Here is a 24,093-nt window from a genome sequence, read left to right on the forward strand (position 1 = left end):
TCCGGCGCTGGTGGTTGGCAGCGAGTGGTGCGGAAGGGACAGCTCTAGCAGCGGCTGCTTTCGGGAGAAACAAAACCTGGAGGTCCAGGGCGGAGCCGGGTGACTGCCCCTTCAAGTGGGTGAGCTTTCCTGACCTCGGGTCAGCTCCGCGGTGGTCGCGGCCAGCATCTGGGCCGGCTCCCGGCGGGGTCGCGGAGCGCCGGCTGGACCCGCCCCGAGCTCCATGGTTTGCCCAGCCCTGCGCGATGGTGACTCTGGGCGCGGAGGTTGGCGCGTGGCGAGCCCGCAGCTCGCAGAATGAAGGCGGGGAGCGCGGCCGGCGGCCGGCGGGGGCTGGCTCCGCGACCCCAGCGCCGCGAGAAGCGGCCCAACCACCTGAACCCGGAAAACGCCAACAAGTAGTTTTTCGTTGGAGAAGGGCGGCTCGGCTGGGTGTCAGGACTCAGTCCGGCTGCCCGGAGAACCTCGTCCACTCGGAAACCCAAGCAGAAGCACTTTTCTGTCGGTCTCGTTAAGGTATCTGGGGGCGGGAGGGAACGGGGGTGATTTGCCGGGAAGGGCATGCTGACCCTGCAGGCAGGCATTCGCCCGCCTGCCCCCGCCTCGTTCCGCAATGGGAATGTGGAGGTGAAGCCCTGGGAATAGGTGGCTGGGAGACTGGAAGCGGGGACACTGTCAGCTTGGGGAACCAGGGGGTGTGCCTCCAGCGGCTCTTTCCAGGGCCTCGCCCCTACTAGAGAGCAACCCCCCAACCCCCCTAACTCTGCATCCCCTAGGCGTTTGTTTTTCTTGGGGGGGGATGGGGTGGGATGCGTTGATCATTCGCATTCTAAAAAAATGGAACTAGTTAGTGGTTTCCTTTCCTAAGTAATAATACTATTAACAACAACAACAACAACAACAGTAATAATGTGAAAAGGAAATTGGATCAGGAAATTAGTCACAGGTCTCCTTGGTGAAAGGCAACAGCAGGGAGATTTTTATTATTTATTTATTTATTTATTTTTTGCTTTGACTTCTGCGTTCAGTCTTTTTGCCTGGTCCGTGAGGGAGAAGTGGAAGTGAGAACGGGGCACGCAGAGGGCATTCCCTGAGTGCCAGGGCGCTGCGAGTCCAGAGTCCCGAGGGTACGCGTGGAATGGGGGTCTCCGTCCCGTCTGGGGGCTCTCCCCCCAAACTGCCAAGTTGCCTCAGAGGAGAAACTCCTTGCCTGAGGGAACTGCCTCCAGGCCAAGGAAGGTGGAGAGAGGGTTTAGGGTAGGGGAGGAGAGGAGCCAGGGCAGGGGCAGAGTGAGGAGGGAGAGAGGGAGAGAAAGGGCTTAGAAGGGAGAGATAAGGGGTTTGGGGAGAAGAGGAGAGTGGGGGTTCAGGCCTAGAAGCAGATTTTCTGTGAGAGGGTGTGGGGGGGAAGGGTGAAGGGTGAAACGATGAAGTAGGGGTGATCAGAGGTAGGGAAGAAAGGTGTGAGGCAGGAAAGAAGGTGTCCTGGAAGGTCAGGGAGGCTGGGACCACCTGCTTGGTTTTCTGGAAGCCTGGGGACGGTGTGCTGCTTGAGGCGGGGACAGGGCTGGGCGCGCAACTCCTCCTGGGAGGGTCAGTTGCCCCTCGCCTGTCCCTGCATCCTGGGACTCCGGCTCGGCGTGGGGGTGGGGGTCATGGTGCGGCTCTGACGGCCGAGATCTTTAACTTGGCGCTGTGTTCGCCTCCCCCCAGTCATGTCTGAGCCACAGAGATGGGCAAGATCGAGAACAACGAGAGGGTGATCCTCAATGTCGGGGGCACCCGGCACGAAACCTACCGCAGCACCCTCAAGACCCTGCCTGGGACGCGCCTGGCCCTTCTCGCCGCCTCCGATCCCCAGGGCGACTGCCTGACGGCGGCTGGCGACAAGCTGCAGCCGTCGCCCCCTTCGCTCTCGCCGCCGCCGCGACCGCCCCCACTGTCCCCCGGGCCGGGCGGCTGCTTTGAGGGCGGCGCCGGCAACTGCAGTCCCCGGGGCATCGGCGGCGACCACCCTGGGGGCGGCCGCGAGTTCTTCTTCGACCGGCACCCCGGCGTCTTCGCCTATGTGCTCAACTACTACCGCACGGGCAAGCTGCACTGCCCCGCCGACGTGTGCGGGCCGCTCTTCGAGGAGGAGCTGGCCTTCTGGGGCATCGACGAGACGGACGTGGAGCCCTGCTGCTGGATGACCTACCGGCAACACCGTGACGCCGAGGAGGCGCTCGACATCTTCGAGACCCCCGACCTCATCGGCGGCGACCCTGGCGACGACGAGGACCTGGCGGCCAAGAGGTTGGGCATCGAGGACGCGGCGGGCCTGGGGGGCCCCGATGGCAAGTCTGGCCGCTGGAGGAGGCTGCAGCCCCGCATGTGGGCCCTCTTCGAGGACCCCTACTCGTCCAGAGCCGCCAGGGTAAGGCCAGAACCGCCCCCTTCCCTGCTGCTCCAGCTCCTCCAAGGCCTTCCCCAACTTTCTTTTCCACCAACGACCTCTGGGACAAGGGGAGGGGATGGGAGGGAGAAGAGAACAGGGCTCCCTAAGGATGTGACCAGAAGCGCATCTGGTGTCAGGTAAACTCAGGGACCCTGGCGGTCATCCTCCCCTTCCGTCCCCTTCATCCTCCACCGTCTCCTCCTCAACTCCGAGATTTCCTTTAGCAGATAAATGGGAGCCAAAGGGCCAATGTCGACCTCTCTGTGCAAGTCTGTCTGGAACCTTGTCCTGAAACTGGTATCGTGCTCCGTCTTGATTCTTTATTTCCTGACTCTTTCCTTCCAACTTTTCTTTTAGTGTGGATGTTACTTCAGGCCTTCTGGTCATCACGATTTGACATTTTCAGTGAGGCCTGACACTCCTTCACGTCTGACTCAAAGCAGTGGCTCCAATTAGGGATCTAATCGGAAGACAGAGATGGGGAAATGGAATATAGTAGGTAGCTGGGTGAAGAAAGGGTATGCCAGGGTGGGGTAGGGCGATGGGGGGGGGGGTAGTTTTGTGAAGAGAGTCTCCTGAATGCTATTTGGGCCTGTCTCCTTCCAAAGGAGAAGAATGCTGAGTGGCTTGTCCCAGTGAGTTCACCAGAGAGCCCCCCTGCTCATTGAATTGTAGTCTGGTCCTTTTCCCCTTGGGCTTCATCCATGTTTCTTACAGGTTGAATGTCATTTTGATGATGCCAGTTTAGTCTGATTGTCTAAATCTGGGTAATTTAGATTGCTGCAAACTTTATTTTACCCTTAGATTGTGACTCCGTCCTCAATTTTTCTTTTCAGTTTCTAATTTGAACGGCAGTTTAAATTTAGTCCTTGACACTCCCAATTAATTCTTCAGAATCCCATGAAGGGACTGTAAAACTTACCAATAATAGTTTCTCCAGTGTAAAGGAAATAAAAGAAATATAAATAACCCAAAATTATATAGTATATGAATGATTTTTAATTATACACGAGAATGGAGTAGTGTATTTAGTTAAATCTCTGCAATTGCATGTGTCTGGTTTGCTTCTGATGCCCAGAAAAAATACCCCCTGGGCAGCCTCACTTTGGCTCCATCCTCATTATTGTCTTCTGTATGTCAGAAGTCTCTGCATCTGAGATATTGTGCAGCTGTCATTCTAGTAACTTGTCAGAAGATGTGTTTCTGATACCACTTTAGAAGTCTAAGGATATGTTTTGTTTTCAGTTTGAAATAGAATGTGAAAGAGACAATTTCAAGCATTACTCCCCAATGGATCTGGGATTTAAATGCCTACATAAATTTTAGTATGTCCACATTATTGTATTCGAATATAGAATCAATAACTTCAACTCTGCTATCTTCCTTTTAAGATCATTCTATAAATTCAACACCAGGTGAGGTGGCAATGCCCTGCCCAAAAGGAATTAAGGTCATCAGTGACAAAAACTCCTATTTCCTGCTACCTGTAGGGCAGTGGCTTTCAGAATTGAAGAGCCTCAGAACACCAGCCTCCGCCTGTCTCCCCTCCCCCACCGGGATCTTGTTAAACCACTGGATCCTGGGCCTCCCCCCAGGGTTTCTGATTCCACAGGTCTCAAGTGGAACCTGAGAACTGGCATTTCTGGCAGGCTTCCAGGTGCTGCTGATGCTGCTATTAGTCTGGGAGCCACATTTTGAGAAGTGGTTTATAGAAAGTGTTGGGCTGTTTGTGTGGATTGTTGTTGTTTTAAAAATGTGTTCTAAATAAGAGCATCAAATACACAGGAAAAAAAAAACACAACAACCCAACAATGTGAATTGGTCACTTTGGTGATGCTAGTTTAGTCCAGTGTAAGCCAAAACAGAAACTAGTACGTATTAACTTAAGTTAAATCACAGACATGACCATTACATCCATGGTTTTTTCAATTCCAAGTGAGTGCCACAGTGCTCTATCCACTTGGTGGCTAAGAAGATAATATGAATTTGTTTTCAGACTCATCATGTAATTTTTTTTTTCCAGATCGCGTGCTATACAAGAGACAGTATGTTTTATTATCTTTCCTCATGATAATATGTCTTTTATTGTAGGCTAGATTGCATAGCAAAAACTTTAAGGTGGTATTCAACTTTTATTATTGCTATGAAAGTTGATTTTATTGATTATTGGTCAAAGGGTAGACTATTAACTTGAAAATAGTTTTTAAAAAAATCTTACCAGTAAAAACATCTTACCAAGATTTCATTGTAACAATATTAGGGGTTTGATATGCATCCATTTCAGGTGAGGAAAGAACACAGATATATTAAAGATTAACATAAGGTCAAAGAGGCATCAAAAGCAGAATCAGCTGAGAATTACAGACCTGGAAAATTTCCTTGAGGTCACTTCAGGAAGACCCTTTATTTTATAGATGAGGAAAATGAGGACTGCAAATGCTAAGTGATGGCCAAGGTCATACAGCAAGTTAATAGAAGATCCGAAATTATGCTGGAGGTCTCATGACATCCTCCCCAGGCCCTTTTACCACAACCACTGATTGTAACTGACTGGCTTATGTAATCTCTGCAGATCATGTTGCTCTTAAGATTTAATGCAGCATAAGACACTTTCTAGAATTCTAACTTTGAAAGGTCATCTATGATTTTTAAGAAAACATATGTATTCCAGGACTTTGGTAGAATTTTTACCCTGCACCACCCAACATTTGAGTGAAAATATGAAATTCAAATTGACTTCTTGAACCCTATTTGAACTTTGCATTTTTATTGACCAGTCAATATGTAGTGTTTTCTTTCTTTCAGAGTGGCTTACATTTGTGGGACTTGTCTTTAGGGAAATCTCTTTTCACATTATTAGGGATTGCCTAAAAAAGAGTAATCATGGGGCGCCTGGGTGGCTCAGTGGTTTGGGCTGCTGCCTTCGGCTCGGGTCATGATCTCAGGGTCCTGGGATCGAGCTCCGCATCGGGCTCCCTGCTCCGCAGGAGGCCTGCTTCCCTCTCTCTCTCTCTCTGCCTGCCTCTCTGCCTACTTGTGATCTCTGTCTGTCAAATAAATAAATAAAATCTTAAAAAAAAAAAGAGTAATCAGAAGTAGTCATTCTACTTAAATGTGATTTAATATTTTTATATGAACGTTTTTAGTTCATGTGATGGCTTGACTTAATGTTTTTTGACTAGTTTGATAAATAGAATTACACTGGGAAGCCATAGGATGAAATTTTATTTTGCATGGACATGATTCTAGAAGACATAAATCAATTATCAAGTTGTTTGTTTCAGCTGTGGTCTTAGTTGCACAAGTCTCATTCTTTTTTTTTTTTTTTTCTTGACAAGACTCATTCTTAATAGAAATATTTAACTTTTATAAACCCTCTTTACTTTGTTTTATGTTAGTTCATCTTTTATTGATATGCTTGAGATGAACATTTTTAACTGTCTGAATTTCTTTTTCAATTGGTTATACCTGTCACCATAATCTTTATCTTTACCCAATATTGAGGAGAGTGACTCAGTTATAGAGTAGATGTATTTTATTTCTAACTTTTATGATCTTAAGTGCCATACTGAAACAACAGTGATAGGAACTGAATAGCTAATTTAATTTTATAACGTTGTATTTTTGCTTTCTCTTTGGGTTGGCATGTCCCTCTTCTGTTGCTTTAAATTTATGGTGTCAATACATTTTGAAAGTTCAGGTTAACTTGGTAAGTAAGTTTATATTTATACTTAAATGAATTCTTATCCTTAAGAATAGTATTCCAAAATAGAAATTTATAAAAAATCAAATATAAGTTGTCATGGAAACCTGTTCTGGAAAAAATGAGATCAGGAAAGAAAAGGAGAGATTATGCTGTTGATGCCATTGAGTGATATTTACAAATAGCAAAAATCAAGGATGCATAGATGTATTTGTGCAAGTGTTATGCATTGTATTTTTCCAATTTAATATCTTAGTTTAAGAGGGAAATGAAGCTTGTGTGTGCTTCCTTCTGAAAACATTAGATCCTAGGTAAGTAGACAGGTGCCAGGCAGAAATTCTTTCGACAGAAGTTCTAGATTATTTAGAAGTTAATCAACTAGGATAAGGGCAAAACACTAGAATCAAAATATTTTAAATAATTTGTTCCAGTGTTAAAGAGTGGAGAGCTGTTACAAGTTTCTCCCTATCTCTCTTCTTTTCACTTATTTTTTGGGGGGAGTAGAGGTGATTGAATTAGGTTCTACTTTACAGGCTCTTCGTTGATGACTTGCGTATCTTTGGTTAGCTGATAGGACTTATTTTTAATTTAAAGGAACGTTTTATTTTATTATTTATTTAAAAGATTTTATTTATTTATTTGAGGGAAAGGGAGAGAGTTAGTGAGAAGGTGAGAGAGAGAATCTGAGGTAGACTTCTTGCAGGGCATAGAGCCCTACACTGGGGCTTGATCCCAGGACTGCAAGGTCATGACCTGAGCTGAAACCAAGAGTCAGATCCTCAACCAACTGAGCCACTCAGGTGCCCCAAAACAATAAAAAGAATAATTGCTGTGGAACCACATTTAAGATGTTAGGTTTTTGGTCCTTGGGTCTAGATCATTTTATATAGGTTCTCTGGATCTTCATCTAATATATCATTATGTGCCGATCATCCTGAATCATACATGTGTTGTGATAGTGAATCTGTCAATTTTTAATATTGAAAATATTCACTTTATTAACATTTTAAATTGATTTATTTCCTCAGCATTATTAAAGTATACTCCTCAAAACTATTAAAATTCAAATTTCAGCATATAGAATTGGATTCAGAATTGCACATACATAATTTACTTTTTATGGGCCATTTTTTTCCTCTTCCTCAAGCCACAAAACAAAATAGTTAAGAAATGACATAAATAACTGTTTGCTAGCTCCCAGTGTAACATTTAATTTAAAAAAATTATAATAAAGTAAGGACAATAAAGTCATAGTTTAAGATTTAAAAAAAGTATATTTTTTCTTTTGTAAGTATTGCTCCAATTCAAAGAATTACTGGCCAAATATAGCTTGCTTATATAATTTTATTAGAATTTATAATTTATATAATTTATTATTAGAATTTTTAGAATATTTATTTAGTCAGCAAATATTGGATATGTAGTCATTTAACTATGGAAGTTATTGGGAATATGTGGAGAAGATATAGTCCTTTGCCCTCAATAAGCTCACCACCCTGTTTATAATAAAACATTTCCTAAAAACATTATCTGTTAAATTAAGAAATGCAGAAAAATTCCAGAGATGTTAAAGATAAATTTTCCTCAAAAAACAAACAAACAAAAAAACAACTCAAATGGAAATATTGTCTGACACATTCGTGAAAACATTCTATTTAGAAATGATGTTAAGATATTGTTAGTCTTTTTTTATTATGAAAGTGTTAGGCTGTTTTATTCTTGATTTTTCTGTTTGTGAGGTGATTTATGGGCTCTGTCTTTGTAATATTAGGGAATGTGAGGAAGGCTGTACTTATACAAAACAACCAAATTATTTAAGGTGTGGTCAAGTGACTTCATACCTTCCATTTTAATTAAAAGCCATGGCCAATTACATGGCAGTGCAAATCCAAGACTCCTGAAAAAAGCCTGCAATCAATAGTCTGGTATTTTTGCATTTGCCCATATAAACATCTAAGTATCTTTTGATCCTTTCCAGGCCACTAATTGTACAGATCACAAATTAATTTGATTTTATACTAATATTCTGAGCATTGGATAGGTTCAGAGAGTACCTAATTCAATACATCATTAAAAGAATCGAGGAAGTTCATTAGAAAATTGTATTTTCAGTTGCGTATTTGATCACAAACTAGGAGATTTGCTCCGTTGCCAAAGGTTAATGTAGTTGGACAGATCAGGTATGACTTTTTTCTGTGATATTTTATTAAGTGCTCATTTATAGACTTGAGTCGACAAAACTAGTGAGAGTCAAGAAAATTCACTGTCAAGAAACTTATTTTCAAAGCAACTGAAAACCGGGAATGTGCAGGTTTATAAGGAAATACAGGTCAACTTTTCCCATTTGAAAATGTGTATCATTGTCATTTATTTTTACTTCTGCTACAAAAAAATTAAATGCAGTTCTCAGGTCTCATACCTTTTGAACTTCTAAGTCATATCCTTTTATTATAGCAACATTTTAAAATATGTCTAAATGAAATGTTAAGGGCACTAAAGGACTAAAAAAAAATAGACGCAGATCTCTAGAAGGAACTATATAGTGGCAACATAGGCTAAACAATAACCATAAAGACATTATACAAACTTAATTTTCTTTTTGAAATATGACAGCTTTTTTTAGAAGAGCAGTCTCTCCCATATATATATATATATGCAGTGCCATCTATTCTGTTGTGTGTAATATATATATATATAAATATATATAGCACTGGTCTTTGTTTTTCTTATAGGTTGAACATGGTGATTAATTTTAATATTAGGTAGTCAATAGTTTCACAGAAAGTGACTAAAATGTGGGTGTTAGGGAGGAGGAGAGAGCAAGAAGTGAAAATATATGGAAGTAGCGTTGGAGAAACTGTCTGGGGTGGGATGTATCAGCCTGTGCACTCACCTAGATTTCACAACCAGCTGTGTGACCTTGGAGAATTTACTTCATTTCCCTGAGTCTTGATTTCCTTTTACTGATTCTGAAAATAAATAAATAAAGCAAGCAAGTCAATAAATAAATAAATAAATAAATAAATAGAAAATGGGGATGACACATTGGACTAGCTAGTATCCAAACTTCTTTCCGGCTTTTAGATTTTGAGGTTTGGAGGAGAAATAAGGATACTAACTGCTAAAAACCCCTGGGGGTAGGGTGGGAAGAGGAATAAAAAACGTCTACCCTCATTGTGATTGTACTCTAAGGACCATTACACAATGAAGTAAATCAGTATTGATATTTTTTGTGTGTGTTTTTTTTTTTTTTACATTTATAACTTTCTGCCCTTTTTTTCCTACAGCTGTTGGGTAGCTGCTGCTCTGGTTACCATAGAAACAGGTTAGCTCCTAGCTTCCTGTTTCCATTGAAAACAGCTTTCCTTCAACCACATATTGATCTCAGGAAATCTTTTTGCTGTGGCTCTGTCGTGAAACCCATAAAGATGATTGGCTCTGTCATTTTCTAAATCTAAGTTTTGGTGCAGGTGTATATCCATCCACCAGAAGGATAACTGATTAGATAATCTCAGTTTTATTTCCATTTGAAAAGTGCCTTGTCAAAGACACCATCATTTTCCCTTTCCTGCATCTTACACAGAAGGGAAAGTCTTATTCACTTGAGGATTTACAGATACGCCTAACACATCTAACTGTTTACAAAATAATGTCAAATTATTTAGTTTTAATTTTTTTCATAACTCATTCTATCAGAATGAGCATAGAGAATAGTATGCTGTCTAGCACACTTCAAATAAATTTATATTTTAATGTGCTCATTAATGGAGAGTATTTCCAGGTAAATGTGTAGTGTATTATAGTATTCCATATTTCTCTTTTGGGAAGATAGTTTTTCTATTCCAAAATATATATATATTTTCATAAAAAAGGATCTATTCACTGTCATTAATATAGATACATATTCAAGGAATGTATTTGTAAAATTTTTATACGGTTAAGGAATTTGGAAGAGATTTGTAGGAATATGCCTTAAAAATTTGATTTGAGAATATTAATGTGTATGTGCATGTGTGTGTACTGGGCATATCCATCCAAATTACACGTTTTTTGAATGAGATCGATTATTGGCATATATGACAGACTTCTGGTATTCATGAGGCATGGAATTGGGAGGAAACTGGTGATTGCCTGACACAACTGCCTCAATTCACCGATCAGACAGCTGACTTGTTTGTAGCTCTGGCTAGCTGGTAGCAGTGACAGGGCTAGAATTTAGACCTTCTGACTTATGGTGTTCTTCCCAGTCAATCTCAATTGCTTTGTCGGACTGTGTTTAACAGCAGATGCACAAGTTTTAGTTCTTAGGAAGCAGCAAGTATGTTAGGAATAGTATGGGGAAGGTCTGCCCTCTTCCATATCCTATTGCCCAGTAATAGCAGGGAAATTTCTACTGTTTTATGTATTCACTTTATTTCCAGATCCCTGATCAGATGCAGACTTCCATTGTTGCCTTCTCTACCAGTTCTGTATCTCACTGTTCTACTACTTTTAAAGCCTCATAACTAACCTGCTTATGCATTTATCTCCTATTATTTCCCTTTATCCCTTTGTGTGTGTGTGTGTGTGTGTGTCTTTTATAATATGTTCTCTACTCTTACTTGATTTATCGTCTTTGGAATTTGTCAATGCAAATCTAGTTTAGTCTATTGGTAGTGGTTTATGTATTTTATAGAGCATTGTCATCTCACATGTAATTAACAAGATTATAGTGGTTTCACACAGGGTAACTGGTGAATCAGTCAATAAAAGATGTTTGGAGCTGTTGTTGTGGTCTGCAAATGAAATCGGTTGTTGTTGTGAGGTCAGTAAATACAGAGCAGAAGAACTTTTCATGTAGCCTTTGGTTAGTGGATATTTAGTCATTGGTGGTGCTTACTGTACTGTGATGAAATGTAAAGCAACATTAAAATTTTGGGGGTATTTGAGAGAATGCATTTTACAGGAATCAAAGCAAAGGACTTGGGTCAGAATGTCAGTGATAGTATTGGGAAAAAGACACTTCATAATTCTTAGTCACTTGACTGACCTTTTCCTTTGAAAGTTCATAATAAAAGGACATCTTTGTAATCTGACATTTCCTTAGTATCCCACGTATTAAGAAAATTCTATGCAGACACCTCAGTAATGTCTTCTTTGTTGTGTGATTGAAGACCCTGGTGATTTGCTATCAGATCTTAGAGCTTTGCCATTCTTTATGTATCTTACAACATTGCTGATATCTTTGAAAACTGAAGCAAAGGTCAGTATAGCCTTTCTTGGCTGGTGTTCTGTGATTTCATCTCAGCACTGAAGGAATTCTCTCTTTTTAGACGTCTCTATAGAGAGAGTTCTAGAGATGAAAATATACCACCTTTTGGCCACATTCTTTTACTTTATACCAGTACTTTGTCCAGAATTTTTAAGTTGTTCATTAAAGGATAAAATACAAACACATTTTATTTTATTATTTTTTTAAAAGATTTTATTTATTTATTTGACAAACAGAGATCACAACTAAGCAGAGAGGCAGGCAGGGAGAGGAGGAAGCAGGCTCCCTGCTGAGCAGAGAGCCCAGATATGGGGCTAGATCCCAGGATCTTGAGACCATGACTGGAGCCGAAGGCAAAGGATTTAACCCACTGAGCCACCCAGGCGCCCCCCAAACACATTTTAAAATAAAGTGATTCTAAGTAATTTTGTCAGTATATCCAAATAATATTATTAACTCTAAATATAAGACAACATGTTTAAGCAAGAACTGTTTGGAGCACTATAAAGTTTATTTTGAGTAGTCTGTCAGATTGGATTCAATGAAAACACAGAAACTATTCAGAATTTATGTAAAATTTGTGTCTGACTTTGCAAATTTTGCAACAGAAATTCATATATAGGGTTGCTTAATTTGGTATTTTTATGTTTATTGATAAAAAGCTGTTTGCTAAAAGTGAATATCGTGTAATAATTGTATTGGAAACAATAGCAGGTAATCATAGGAGAAAGGAATAAGGAGTAAACTTCCTATTATTTTGATGTGTTAATGTGCGTAAAGTTAATAAAATTTATATTTAGGAAAACAGAGCAATACCATTAGTATAGTTTGATTTATCATTTAAATTATCATGCTTCTCTCTTGAGGTAAGCGATGAGAAGGCCATTATGAAAGTTATTAAAATATCTTTAATGAAACCTGTGTTTCATATAAATTGAATAGCAAGTGGACAGAATAGAGCCTTAGTTCGCCCTTTTTTGGTGCAAACAGAATGTAAAGTAGCAAGTTTTTTTTTTTTTTTTTTTTGCATTGGAATTTTATTATCGGACCTGAGTGAACCTATCACAATCATATGATTAGTGGTTGCATGAAAGTTGAACTATTATATTTGTATCATGATTGGTAAACATTTGTGAGCTTATGCTTAATTTCCAGGTTTGTAACGGTGTTGACTGTGCTTTTATGTTTAGAATATGATGCTTGAAGAATAAAATTCAAGAAAGTTAATGAAATCAAACATATTTTAATGCACTAATAGATTTCAATGACATTCAAAATTGATTAGTCTCAATGCAAAAACAGTGTTCTTTAACTGAGTACCTCAATTTCTCCTGTGAGTGTGCTGTTCATTTTTTAGTTGCAATGTGCCTAGTCTCAGTTCCTAGGTTTTTTTTTTAAACCTTATTTATTGTTTTCAAAATCTGTTCATTTTTCTATTTATGTATCAGTCATTGATCTAACTCAGCTCTGATTTCTCTTAGATGGTTTCTTGGTAGCATTAATTTTGAGTAGTTGACTTTGTGCTTCAGTTCTGGGTTTCTTATCAACAACCTTTTGTGTTTCCTGTACCTGGGCTTATATTGATAGGTGGGTTGAAGAGCATATTGTCACCAGGCGTTATTACATTCTTCTTTTAGCTAAACAAACTTGAAAAGAGCCACACACCAAAGACAAAAGCTTTAAAATGTTTTTGAATCTTTCACCTGACAGTTACTGAGCTTCAACTATTGGCCAGGACTAGCTTGTACTGAAAATACAATATGTGTTAAAATTTCACATTTATCTTTAAGACAGTTATATTCTGTTGAAAAAGCAGCCTGTAGATCCATAGTTATAATATGATATATTAATCACCACAATAGAGATGCTAGTATAGTGTGAACACACAGACTAGGGAGGGACTGGTTTTCCTACACAGAGGAGATGCCATTTTAGTTAACTTCCAAAAGGTAAGTGTTTTCCAGAAATCAGGGGGAATGTCAACAGAATAGTTTGCAAACATGGAGGAATACCATACCATGTGATATGGGGTAATAGAAAGACCATAGAGCAGAAGAGGCTTGAGAGGTAGGGAAGATTGAAACTGGGAGCGCCAGGACCTCTGGGCTTCTAAAGATTTCCTGATGAGATGTAAGATGCTTAGTCCAAGGCACGACTGAACATTATTATTTCAGTTTATTCCAAAACAGTGGTTCTGAGACTTTGGTGTGCATAGAAGTAATGTAAATTGATGACTAAAATTTTGCTTCTTGGGTCTCACTCCAGAACTTTGAATTCAGTGGGACTTGGATAAGAATCAGAACAGGTGAATATGTCCAGGGTTATAGTTGGCTCCTGGAGAACTTTGATGTGACTTCTGCAAAAACAAATACAATTTAACAGTGAATTAAGAGAATCATAGTGCTTAGATTGGTATTTCCCAAAGTGCGTTTTATGGAGCTCTAGTTCTTCAGAATGTTAGCGGGGGTTGCTCCTCAGAAGAGTTCCATGGAAAGATAAATTTGGAAATCTGTTTGTTTGTTTTTAATTTTTTAAAAAGATTTTATTTATGTATTTGACAGAGATACAGTGAAAGAGGGAACGCAAGCAGGGTGAATGGGAGTGGGAGAAGCAGACTTCCTACCAAGCAGGCAGTCCAATACGGGGCTTGATCCCAGTGTCCTGGGATCGAGCCAAAGGCAGATGCTTAACCAAAGAGCAACCAGGCACCCAATTCCAGAGATTTTTTCATGTGGATACTAGATAACTGTCTGGGAAGTTGTAAATACTTAGTTTTATCCCTCATAAGTAAGCAGTGATTAATTAGAGCAATATCTAACACATATCTATTTTATAGTAGGCATTTTGCAACTGGCAAATTGAAAGTGTATTTCCTGCCTTTTAAGAAGTTTGTAGTCTCCTGCAAGAGAACAGCAAAAGGAAAGGGACAGTGCAAGTTATGAGATCTCCAGAAGAAGCAAGCATGGGGTAATTTGAAGGTTATCATAATCTTGCTAAAGTTGGAAAAAACTTCCTGGGGGAAATATGTCTTTCTTCATACCAGAGGATGAAGAGGAGGTAGCCAGACTTTTCAGATAGATAGAAGCCTTAATGAAGTTCTAACAGGGAAAGAAGGCATGGTCTGTGCAAGGTACTATGAGTAACTCAGTACACCTGCAGCACTGTGTAAGATATGGGGAGATGTGGCAGGTGGCAGATGAAGGCATGGAGAGATGTGACAGGTGGCAGATGAAGCTGAGATTGGGTGAAAGGGTTGGTGAGCTGTGTTGAGAAATTCTGGTCTTTTTCTGGTGCTAATGGGAGAGCTTTGAAAGATTTTTAGCAAAGCAATGGCATGCAGATTTGTAATTGTGAATATCATTCTGAAACTTTTGTACCTAAAGAGGGGATTGGGCTGGCAAACCTGAGTGCAAGTTTATAAGGGGGGGGGGGTTGTTTAGAATGTTTTTGTAATAATCCAAGTAAGAGATAATGGTGACCTGACTTTAAGACAGTGGACAAGTGGGGGCGCCTGGGTGGCTCAGTGGGTTAAAACCTCTGCCTTCAGCTCAGGTCATGATCCCAGGGTCCTGGGATGGAGCCCCTTCTGGGGCTCTCTACTCAGCAGGGAACCTGCTTCCTGCAGGCTGCTCTCCTACTTGTGATCTCTCTCTCTCTCTCTGTCAAATAAATAAATCTTAAAAAAAAAATAGACAGTGGACAGGTGGATGATGTAAAAGCAACAAAGTTAAAGTGGAATTGTTGATTGATTAGGTGCAGTGAATGAAGCAGAGAGAGGAATGAAGAGAGAAATGTTTGCACAATGAGACAAGAAAACCTTTATGACTTTTTCCTACTTCAAGCTTCTGTGGTTATATGATGTCAGAATCTGGTTTATTAGTAGTTATTTTTTCATAAGATTTAACACTATAATATTTTATAGTATGTTTTGTGAGTTCTCTTCTATATTTCAGTACCAATTACCCAATTACAGATAGCCATTTCATAGATTTTATGGTTGCGAATTAGATGTAAGTATGTCCCTTAAAATTTTTTGGTTACAGTAATTTATCACCATAGAAAGGTGGTGAGGAATAAAAAGTCTTCCACAAGAAACGTTAGGTTTGCATTGTTATTATTTTCTTTGAAGCCCAAGAAAATATTCATGTTCGCATAATTTCTATGAAATGGAACTGACTATCCAATGTAGACTCCAAAGCTTGAAGCTTAACTTGAATGGGGGAATAAAAAAATACTAATGAGATCCTGTGGCTCTAAGTACTCCTTGGAAAATCGCTTCACATAACTATTTCCTTTAGAAAAAAGTTCAGGAAGGAGCAAATGCAGTGAGAAAGCAAAATAAAAAAGAAAGCAGGAAAGAAGATGGTGACTTCAGATCCAAGGCAGAATAATTCCTTCTGAAGCATAATATACCATGCTACTTTCTTGCTTAAATCCCTTTTTTCTTTGACTACCATATTATGATTTCCTTTGTTTTGCCTGGCTCTTCAGGATCTGTCCACCACCTACACTTCTAATAAAATCTCTTATGACCGCCAGTAAAATACCACTGAAATCAGACCACATGTTTGCCATTCCTGACTATAAGAGATGTGTTCACATTGTTGTGTATTTGCATATGCTATTTTCACAGCCTGGAATACATTATCCTCCTGGCTTTAATAGGTTGATTCAGTCATCTTTCAATATCCTGTATGATTATCAAGTCTTATTTGACACCTTCTAAACTCTCTCAAAAGCAGCTAATTTCTTCCTCCAAGTTTCTGTATCACTTTGCAGACACGTATTATAGCACCTAACTGACCAGATTAGTTTCCTAGAGTTACTGTAGCATATTACCACAAGGTTAATGTCTTTAAAAAAGGGAAATTTATTCTCTTACGGTTCTGGAGGCCAGAAATCTGAAATTCAGGTGTCAGCAGGATTGGTTTGTTCTGGAGTTTCTGGGAGAAATTCTGTTCATTGGCTTTCTTCTAGCTTCTGGTGGTTACTGACAATTTTGGGGATCCCTTGGCTTGTAGACACACTCACTGTAGTCTGTTTCTGTTTTCACATGCACATTTTCCTTTGTGTTGCTGTGCCTCATTTTTTCTCTTCTTATATAGAGACACCAATCATTGGGTTATAGCCCATAATAATCCAACATGACCACATCTTAACTTAGCTAATTACCTCTGCAAAGAGGTTGTTTCAAAATAGTCATGTTTTGAGGTTTGGGGTAGACATGAATTTTGGGGGCGATTCTATTCAAACTGGTATGTGGTCCTCACTTTTTTGGCAACATGTTGGTAATGTCCAATAAATCTTTTATTTTCTGATTTTTCCTTTTCCATATCAGTGTGCTCTCATTTTGTGGACACAATATATACAATGTCTTTATGAATATTTCTGGAGATACTAGTTAGACAATTTTTAAAGTTCTATTACATTTCTGTTCTTAACTCTGGTCCCTTAACAGATTTTTTTTTCTATTTTTCAGCTTTGTTCTTTTTTATACTATTTATTTTCTTCACATATATTTTTCTTAGAAAGAAAGTGGGGGTACTGTAGTGTTATGTGGTTATATAGGCATAGAAACATACGATCCCCTTCAGGGTGGGTGGGTAGGAACAGGTGGGCAAACTAGGAAACCTCTCTCGGTCTGAGAAAAAGAAGCTCTATTTGAAGAAAGGACTTTACTGTCTTTCAGTTAATGGGGAATGATGTCTCCATCTCTTTTTTCTCTAAGCACTTTGAGGAAATCTGAGGTACTTCTAAGTACATCACATCAACACATCAACACACCTAATTAAGAACAGCTTCTTTGTTGATTCCGTACTTAATTTAGAGAACTGCTCTCACTGGCTGTATCCTGTGGGCAAATTCTGTAGCAACCAACTAAAGATAAAATAGGAGGGAGACCTCCAGATTGCTCCTTGTCCTAGTGCCTGTTGCCTCTGACATTGAAGTTCTTCTGGATTCTGGATTTCCTTGGGACCAACCCCAAGAAATGCTCTCTTGTGCATTTATATTGAATTCCATTCTCCTCCTCTTCTCAACCTGCATTTTCATTATTCTAGTGCTGTTTGCTTTATGTTGTAGTATTTCTAGTTCAGGAATAGCAAGGTTTCCTGTTTTCCATCCCTGTGATTTTTTTTCATCATTTTTCTTTGTAAATAAGAATTTAAAATTTAAAAAAAAATTTTAAAAATTTATTATTTTTTATTAATTTTTAATTTTTTAAATAAACATATAATGTATTTTTATCCCCATGGGTACAGGTCTGTGAATTGCCAGGTTTACACATTTCACAGCACTCACCATAGCACATATCCTCCTTTTATCATTTTTAATGAAACTTTGTGAAGGAGATGAGGTTTACTGTCTTCTACTAGAATTTAATTAAATGTGTACAGGTTTCTTGTCCCTACTAGTTATGAACTTGTGCCATTTCTTCTTGGTTGTCCAGAGTTATGAACATTTGGTAGTTTTCTGAGTGAGTTTTTATCACCGTCTAAATAATTAATTAGTTTTCTTGTCTACAAGGATGCATTTCTGTATGATTCTTCCCTACAAAGTCAGTATTTCTTCTTATCTTCTTTAAGCCCACCTTCTTTATCTACTTTTTAATCTATTATGGTGCCGAATATTTAACCTAGTAAAGAAACTCAAAGCCTAAATGTGTGTATGATTTTTACCGTTGCTCTAAGAAACTTGTTAGACTAATACAAAATCCTAGAAAATTATCACTTGGAGAACAGTGACACTTTAATTTGTCATCTGCCCACTGAGAATACATTCTTAAGAATGTGAACTTTGATGGTTTAACAGATGTTTGTGGTACTTAAAGTCCCCAAATAAAGCAACAGCATTCAGCTGAAATAATGTTTACGTATTAGGGTGCTTTAATTTTTTACACAGAGCCTTTGCCAGTGGGACCAAATGCCTGGTCCCTATTATGTAGAGAACATCTGACTGATGATAATAGATGGCCCTGATTGTCCCACTAATTACATGGAAATGGGGCCTTCACTGAAGGGTGCTGTGTCCTAAGAAAAGATACTGAAGAATGGATGTTGTGGCAGCAAGGAAATTAGCCAAGGAGAGGAGAAAAAAAAAGTTTCCTATTCATCACAGTATTGTTATCTCATTTCATTTAATAAAACAGAAATATCCAAAGGTGAAATTTCCCCTATTGTATCTAGAATACACTTTATCAAACTAATGCAGTAATGAAGACCATTATATCTAAACCTAATTTTGTCCAGATGTTTCCTCTGAGCTGTGGCAAATAGAAGGATTAAGAAAGACATTTAAAGAAACATATATACACTCTAATGATCATGCAAATAGAAGAAACAGAAAAGCCTTTATTTATACAAATATACTCTGTATATTAAAGAGATCAGTTCAATGTTCAGATCAGTTCAAACAATATATTATTTTTAGGAAAAACCAGTGTGAGATAATAAAGTAAAAATTATAAAATACATTAATAATATTTAAAACACAGCAATATTAGGACAAGTTTTTATTTTTAAGATGAGGAGTCATTGTAGTTTATTTATTATTATTTTTCCCCCTTTTTTCTTTCGCATTTATTTAAATTCCAGTTAGTTAACATACATTGTAATATTGGTTTCCGGTGAAGAATTTAGTGATTCTTCACTTACATACAACACCCAGTGCTCATCACAAGTGCCCTCCTTAATCCCTGACACCTGTTTAAACCATCTCCCCCACACTTCTCCTCTGGTAAACATCGATTTATTTTCTATTGGTAAAAGTCTATTTCTTGCTTTGCCTCTCTCCACCTCCTCCCATGTTCATTTGTTTTGTTTCTTAAATTCCACAAATGAGTGAAATCATATGGTATTTGTCTTTCTCTACTGACTTACTTCGCTTAGCATAATACCCTCTAGTTCCGTCCATGTCATTGCCAATAACAAGATGTCAGTCTTTTTTTAAATGGCTGAGTAACATTCCTATCCATAAACTGGGTATACGAGGATTAAACAATATGAAAACTAGCTAAAATAATGCACTTAATCTGTGTAGACAAATGTGTAACATAAAGTAAGCCTTCTATAAATGGTAATTACTATTATATGAAGCTTAAGGGCAGGCTAATGTGCAAAATCTTTAGACTAATGATTGGTGGCATCTACCAAATGCTTGTTGTATGTCTCAGTCAGGGGACAGGAGAGCCTCTTTCCATTGGATCATAGGTAGAAAATCCAGGAGGCTGTGGTAGAGAGTTTTGAAGATTCTTTGCATATTTGTCAACAGACTGTGGAGAGCTCAGATGAAAACTTTCTATCATTGCCTTGACCGTAATTGCACTACATCTGCACTGTGTTTGAAATGAAATAAGATAGCATTCCTAATACCATTGCCTGCTACTCTGAATGAGGTGAAGGGAGTGAATGATCAAGAGGCACAGGAGAGATGGAGAACACTTTTGTTTAATGAATTCCCAGTGTCCAGGGAAGACTGGCACCTGGTAGGTACTCGAAGAAGTGTTTCCTGACAGACTGGGTGTCTGATGACTTCATAAGTGGAGAGATAGACGTCCTAGCATCCAGCACTCCAAGGGCAGCCTGCATCCATCTCTGAGAGAAACAACTGTAAGCCTCTTTCTTCCTTTAGCTCTGTCGCTCCCCAGAATGGTTGTTAGACGATAAGAAACAAGGAGCAGGAGTACCTCTGGCCGGTTGTTACATTGCTGGTATTGGAGAACATGATTACACTGGCAACTCTGTCCACTTCCTGATCTATCAGAAGAGTTGCAACTAAGGAAAAATATTGTTGCAGAAGTAGAGGTTCTCCCCTCTTATTAAGTAGTTCCCATTCTTTGAAAGATTATTGGTGGGATGATTCCTGTATAATGTGGTTTTTCTAGGCAGAGGTAAGAACTGCACCAACTACAACTTTTAAACTCAAGAAAGTTTTCAGATTTCCCTAATCCTGGTCGACATTCACCCCCTCTCAGCAACCATTATTAAAGTTTGACCATATGTCACCATGAGTGTCAGTTCTCAACCATTCTCATCAATAGGTGTTTTAATTTGTATAAACTCTTCCTGACTTCTGGCATGTGGTTCATTTTTGTCCTCAATCTTCTGGGCTATAGTAATATGGTATCATTATTATATGTTTTTTATGGTTATAGTGTTGCCAGATAAAATATGATAAATAAAGTAACTTTGAATTACAGATAAAGATAAATGACAGGTAGGTGTTTTTAGTATAAATATGTGTACCAAAATATGGGTCATTCTTATACAAAGAATTGTGTTTCTTCACCTGAAATTTAAAGTTAGGTAGGTATCCTGTTTTGATTTGCTCAACTTAGCGACCCTACATTTTGTTTCCACGAGAATTCAGAAAGAAATCTTTGGTTCTGTCTTTTGTAGTCTTTCTCACTGTTTTAGCATCGTCTCTGCCCACATTTTCTGACTCAACATAGTCATGGTGCCATATAGTGTCTACTGTAGCTTTTGTTCTAATTTTTGAAGCAGTTGGTGTTCAAATAGAGATAAATAACTTCTCAAGCCATCCAGTGTCACCACTGCCAGAACACTAGAAAAGATAGTTGAGTCCTTGACAGAGGTGATTTCTGTGGTCCCAGACCTGGAGGAAAGGTAAAATTTAATATCATTTTCATTCAGATGTTATTGAACCAAAATACTTTAAGCGACTCTATTTTTTTCTCTTCTTGTCAGCTTTTATATGACTTCTCTTTGCCTGTTGATGGCCTCTTCCTAGTATATTTTACTCAAAAGAGGAATGACTATTACAAAAAAGAGGGCTTTTATTATTATTAAGTAATAGCACACAAAGGCCATGTTCTTTGAGGAAAATTCAGGAACTGTTAATGTGCTATATAGAGATCCATCTTGTTATCACAGGTGTGTTTTTAAATGTATGGGTATATGAATTCTTAACTTGTGACGATTTGATTTCTCATAATTTTCATTTATATTCCCTTGGTTATTATATTTATATTATTGCTTGTGGTATTTTCAGACAGGCAATAGTCAGTGGGCAATTAAATTAAGCAGTCCGCTCCGTGATATACTCTGAGCAAGACTGCTTCCCACCTCCCCCTTTAATTTGGTTCCACAGTCATTCCCTTTGGCCTTCACTATGTCTCTTCTGCAAATAGCTGTCTTCGTACGCAGTGCCAGCATGCCCCACTGTGAGCTCCCCATGATTCAGTAGCTGAGGAACAAGCAGGTGAAGGAAAGCAGCTGAGAAAATAAGGACAAAGAAGGAGGCTGGAACAAAAGAGCATATCCTATAACTGTTATTCAGTAAGACTGATTTTTCTAGTGTTTGGTAAATTGTCTCTTGAGTCACTTCCAACAGAGGACTTCTAAAAATGTTTTAAACAATGTCAATGTCATACTAAGGGCATAATCCTTCCAAACAGAAGTGTATTCTTCAGTGCACAAGTCCTTTGAGATGCTGCATCATAAAAAACAAATTCTGTTTGAGAAATGAGTCACTCTCTACCTTTACTTGTTGATGCAACATGCTCATTGTGTATTAGATCTCGTAGAAATCCCATTTAAAATAAAAAGGGAAATTGCCTATTTTCCAATCCACTCCTAGGAATATCCAGTTTTATGAAATACACTTTGTAAAATCTGTCCTTGAGGTGCTCTTTAAAAGGAGGTGATTATGTCATTATTTATCTGAGTTTTTGATTTGTGTTTTTAAAGCCATTGCTGTAGAGTCACATATTGGAGGAAAGTTGTTAAATAGGCAGATGAAAGGGAGATGACACCTGTGACTCGTATTTAAGTAAAACTGCAGGCCTAGGCCTGGGAACGGAAGACACCAATTTTGTGAAATGAGGATTTAGCTCTAATCTGTTCATCTCTGAGTTTGGCTGCCATTCAAGACATTTGAGAGTTTTGAGCAGTGATTCCATAATAAAGGAAGGAATCAAGAACTAAAAAAAAAAAATAGGCAAAATTTGTTTCTCAACCTAATACTCTTACTTTTAGGAATTAATTATAAAGAAAGGTATTAGATATGAGGAAACTAATTTTTCCATGAAAGTATTTCATGAGTAATATTTTATAGTAATAAAAACTTTAAAATAACTTTAGGGGCGCCTGTGTGGCTCAGTGGGTTAAAGCCTCTGCCTTCGGCTCTGGTCATGATCTCAGTGTCCTGGGATCGAGCCCTGCATTGGGCTCTCTGCTCGGCTGGGAGCCTGCTCCCCCCCACCCACTCTCTCTGCCTGCCTCTCTGCCTAATTGTGATCTCTCTCTGTCAAATAAATAAAATTTAAAAAATAAATAAATAAAATAACTTTAATTTCCAATAAAGGGAGATAAGAGGTATATAGAAATTATGACAATCCATATAATGGAATATTATTCTATTGTGAAAAATAATAGTTATAAAAAATCTTAATGTATTGAAAAATATGTGTCTTAAAATATTATCATTGCACATTTAAATTTTACTTATTTGGTATATTATTAATAATTTAAATGAGTACTTAGTAAATAAATATTCTGAGAACTCATAAAAAGTTATAATTTATATAACTGAATTATATAGACTTAAAATCGTATGTTTTTTCATCCTAAAATATTACATATTTCTAAATTTTGTCCAGGGGTCATTTATTAATTCTATAAAAAATATGAATGTAACAGCTTTAAAAAGTATCTTTCGAAGGTGCAGCAGGTTATGCAAATGAAACTCCTAGCACCGAAAATGTAACAGGTTGGTCTTTCTGTTTTAAAGGATTAGTGAAATTACAAAGAATATCACTTTTAATATCAGGTCTAATGCACACCACAGAGAGAAATTACCAGTGAGAAAGATTAAGTACCCAAATCAATTTTTATTATTCATTTATTAGATGTTTATTGAGTTTTGTGCCTACTAAGTGCTATTGGTACTGGAAACGATCTCTAACCTGAAGAATCATACGGTGTAACTGAGGCCTGACGGTACAGCAGAGAGGTAAGTAGACAGTTACATAGTTTGATAAATTCATGAGAAGGATACACAGAATGTCATAAGAACCCTTCAGATGAACATCTAACCCAGACCTAGGAATCAGCATAGCTTTCCTTGAGGAGGCAACACCCAAACAAAGTCTACATGACAGGTTCAGTGTAGGCAGAAGTGTAAGAAGAAAGATGTTCCTTGGAGGGCAAGCAGCACTGGGACTGTTTGGAGTTTGAGAGCACTCCACGACTTGATCATTTTGGCTTGAGTACTCTGCAGAAGCACAGAAGGAGTGGTGAGAGAGAGAGAGTGCAATATTTTTCTTCAAAATGCACTAGATAGTTCTAGAACTCCAAGAAGCCTAAAGAAAATTTCCAAAAATTAAGAATTTGTACTTCTGTACTGTGAGATTCCACTGAAGGTATATCTCTATTTTCTTTAGTGGCATTTCAATGAAATTGGAATCAATAGCCAAAGTAACATTTACAGGACACTTCATATTTACTAGACTGCAGCTTTTACAGTATTCTGTTATTAGAGATACATAAAATTGAGTAAGTGTGAGAACTAACAAATTGCATAAATGTAGTTGCATGTGTTACCATTGTGCCAGTCCAAAGATGTCTTTCATAATTCTATCCTTTAGTATTTGATTAAGTATGGTATCTATTATCATTCCTATAGTTACATATTAAGTCCTTCTTGTAACTCTTAATTCTGTTTCTTCTATGAGAAAATTTAACA

At 38.5% G+C, this 24,093-nt stretch overlaps 1 protein-coding gene across 11 annotated transcripts in view; it reads left to right on the forward strand.

Annotated features, from left to right (window-relative positions):
* Positions 1-241: 241 nt before the first annotated feature.
* The window catches only part of KCNC2 (potassium voltage-gated channel subfamily C member 2), a 186,592-nt gene continuing 162,740 nt past the window's right edge, over positions 242-24,093 (forward strand). For 8 of the 11 annotated variants that reach the window (XM_082740415.1, XM_082740413.1, XM_082740412.1 and 5 more), the window contains exons 1-2: positions 242-516; positions 1,714-2,416. In XM_082740415.1, the coding sequence (XP_082596541.1) occupies positions 1,733-2,416 (684 nt within the window). In that variant the 5' untranslated portion in view covers positions 242-516; positions 1,714-1,732. The remainder of the gene's footprint in view (positions 517-1,713; positions 2,417-24,093) is intronic. The other 3 variants (XM_082740419.1, XM_082740421.1, XM_082740420.1) reach the window with 1 other exon arrangement.

Source organism: Mustela nivalis, assembly GCF_964662115.1.
Source record: "Mustela nivalis genome assembly, chromosome: 7".
NCBI classification, from domain to species: Eukaryota; Metazoa; Chordata; class Mammalia; order Carnivora; family Mustelidae; genus Mustela; species Mustela nivalis.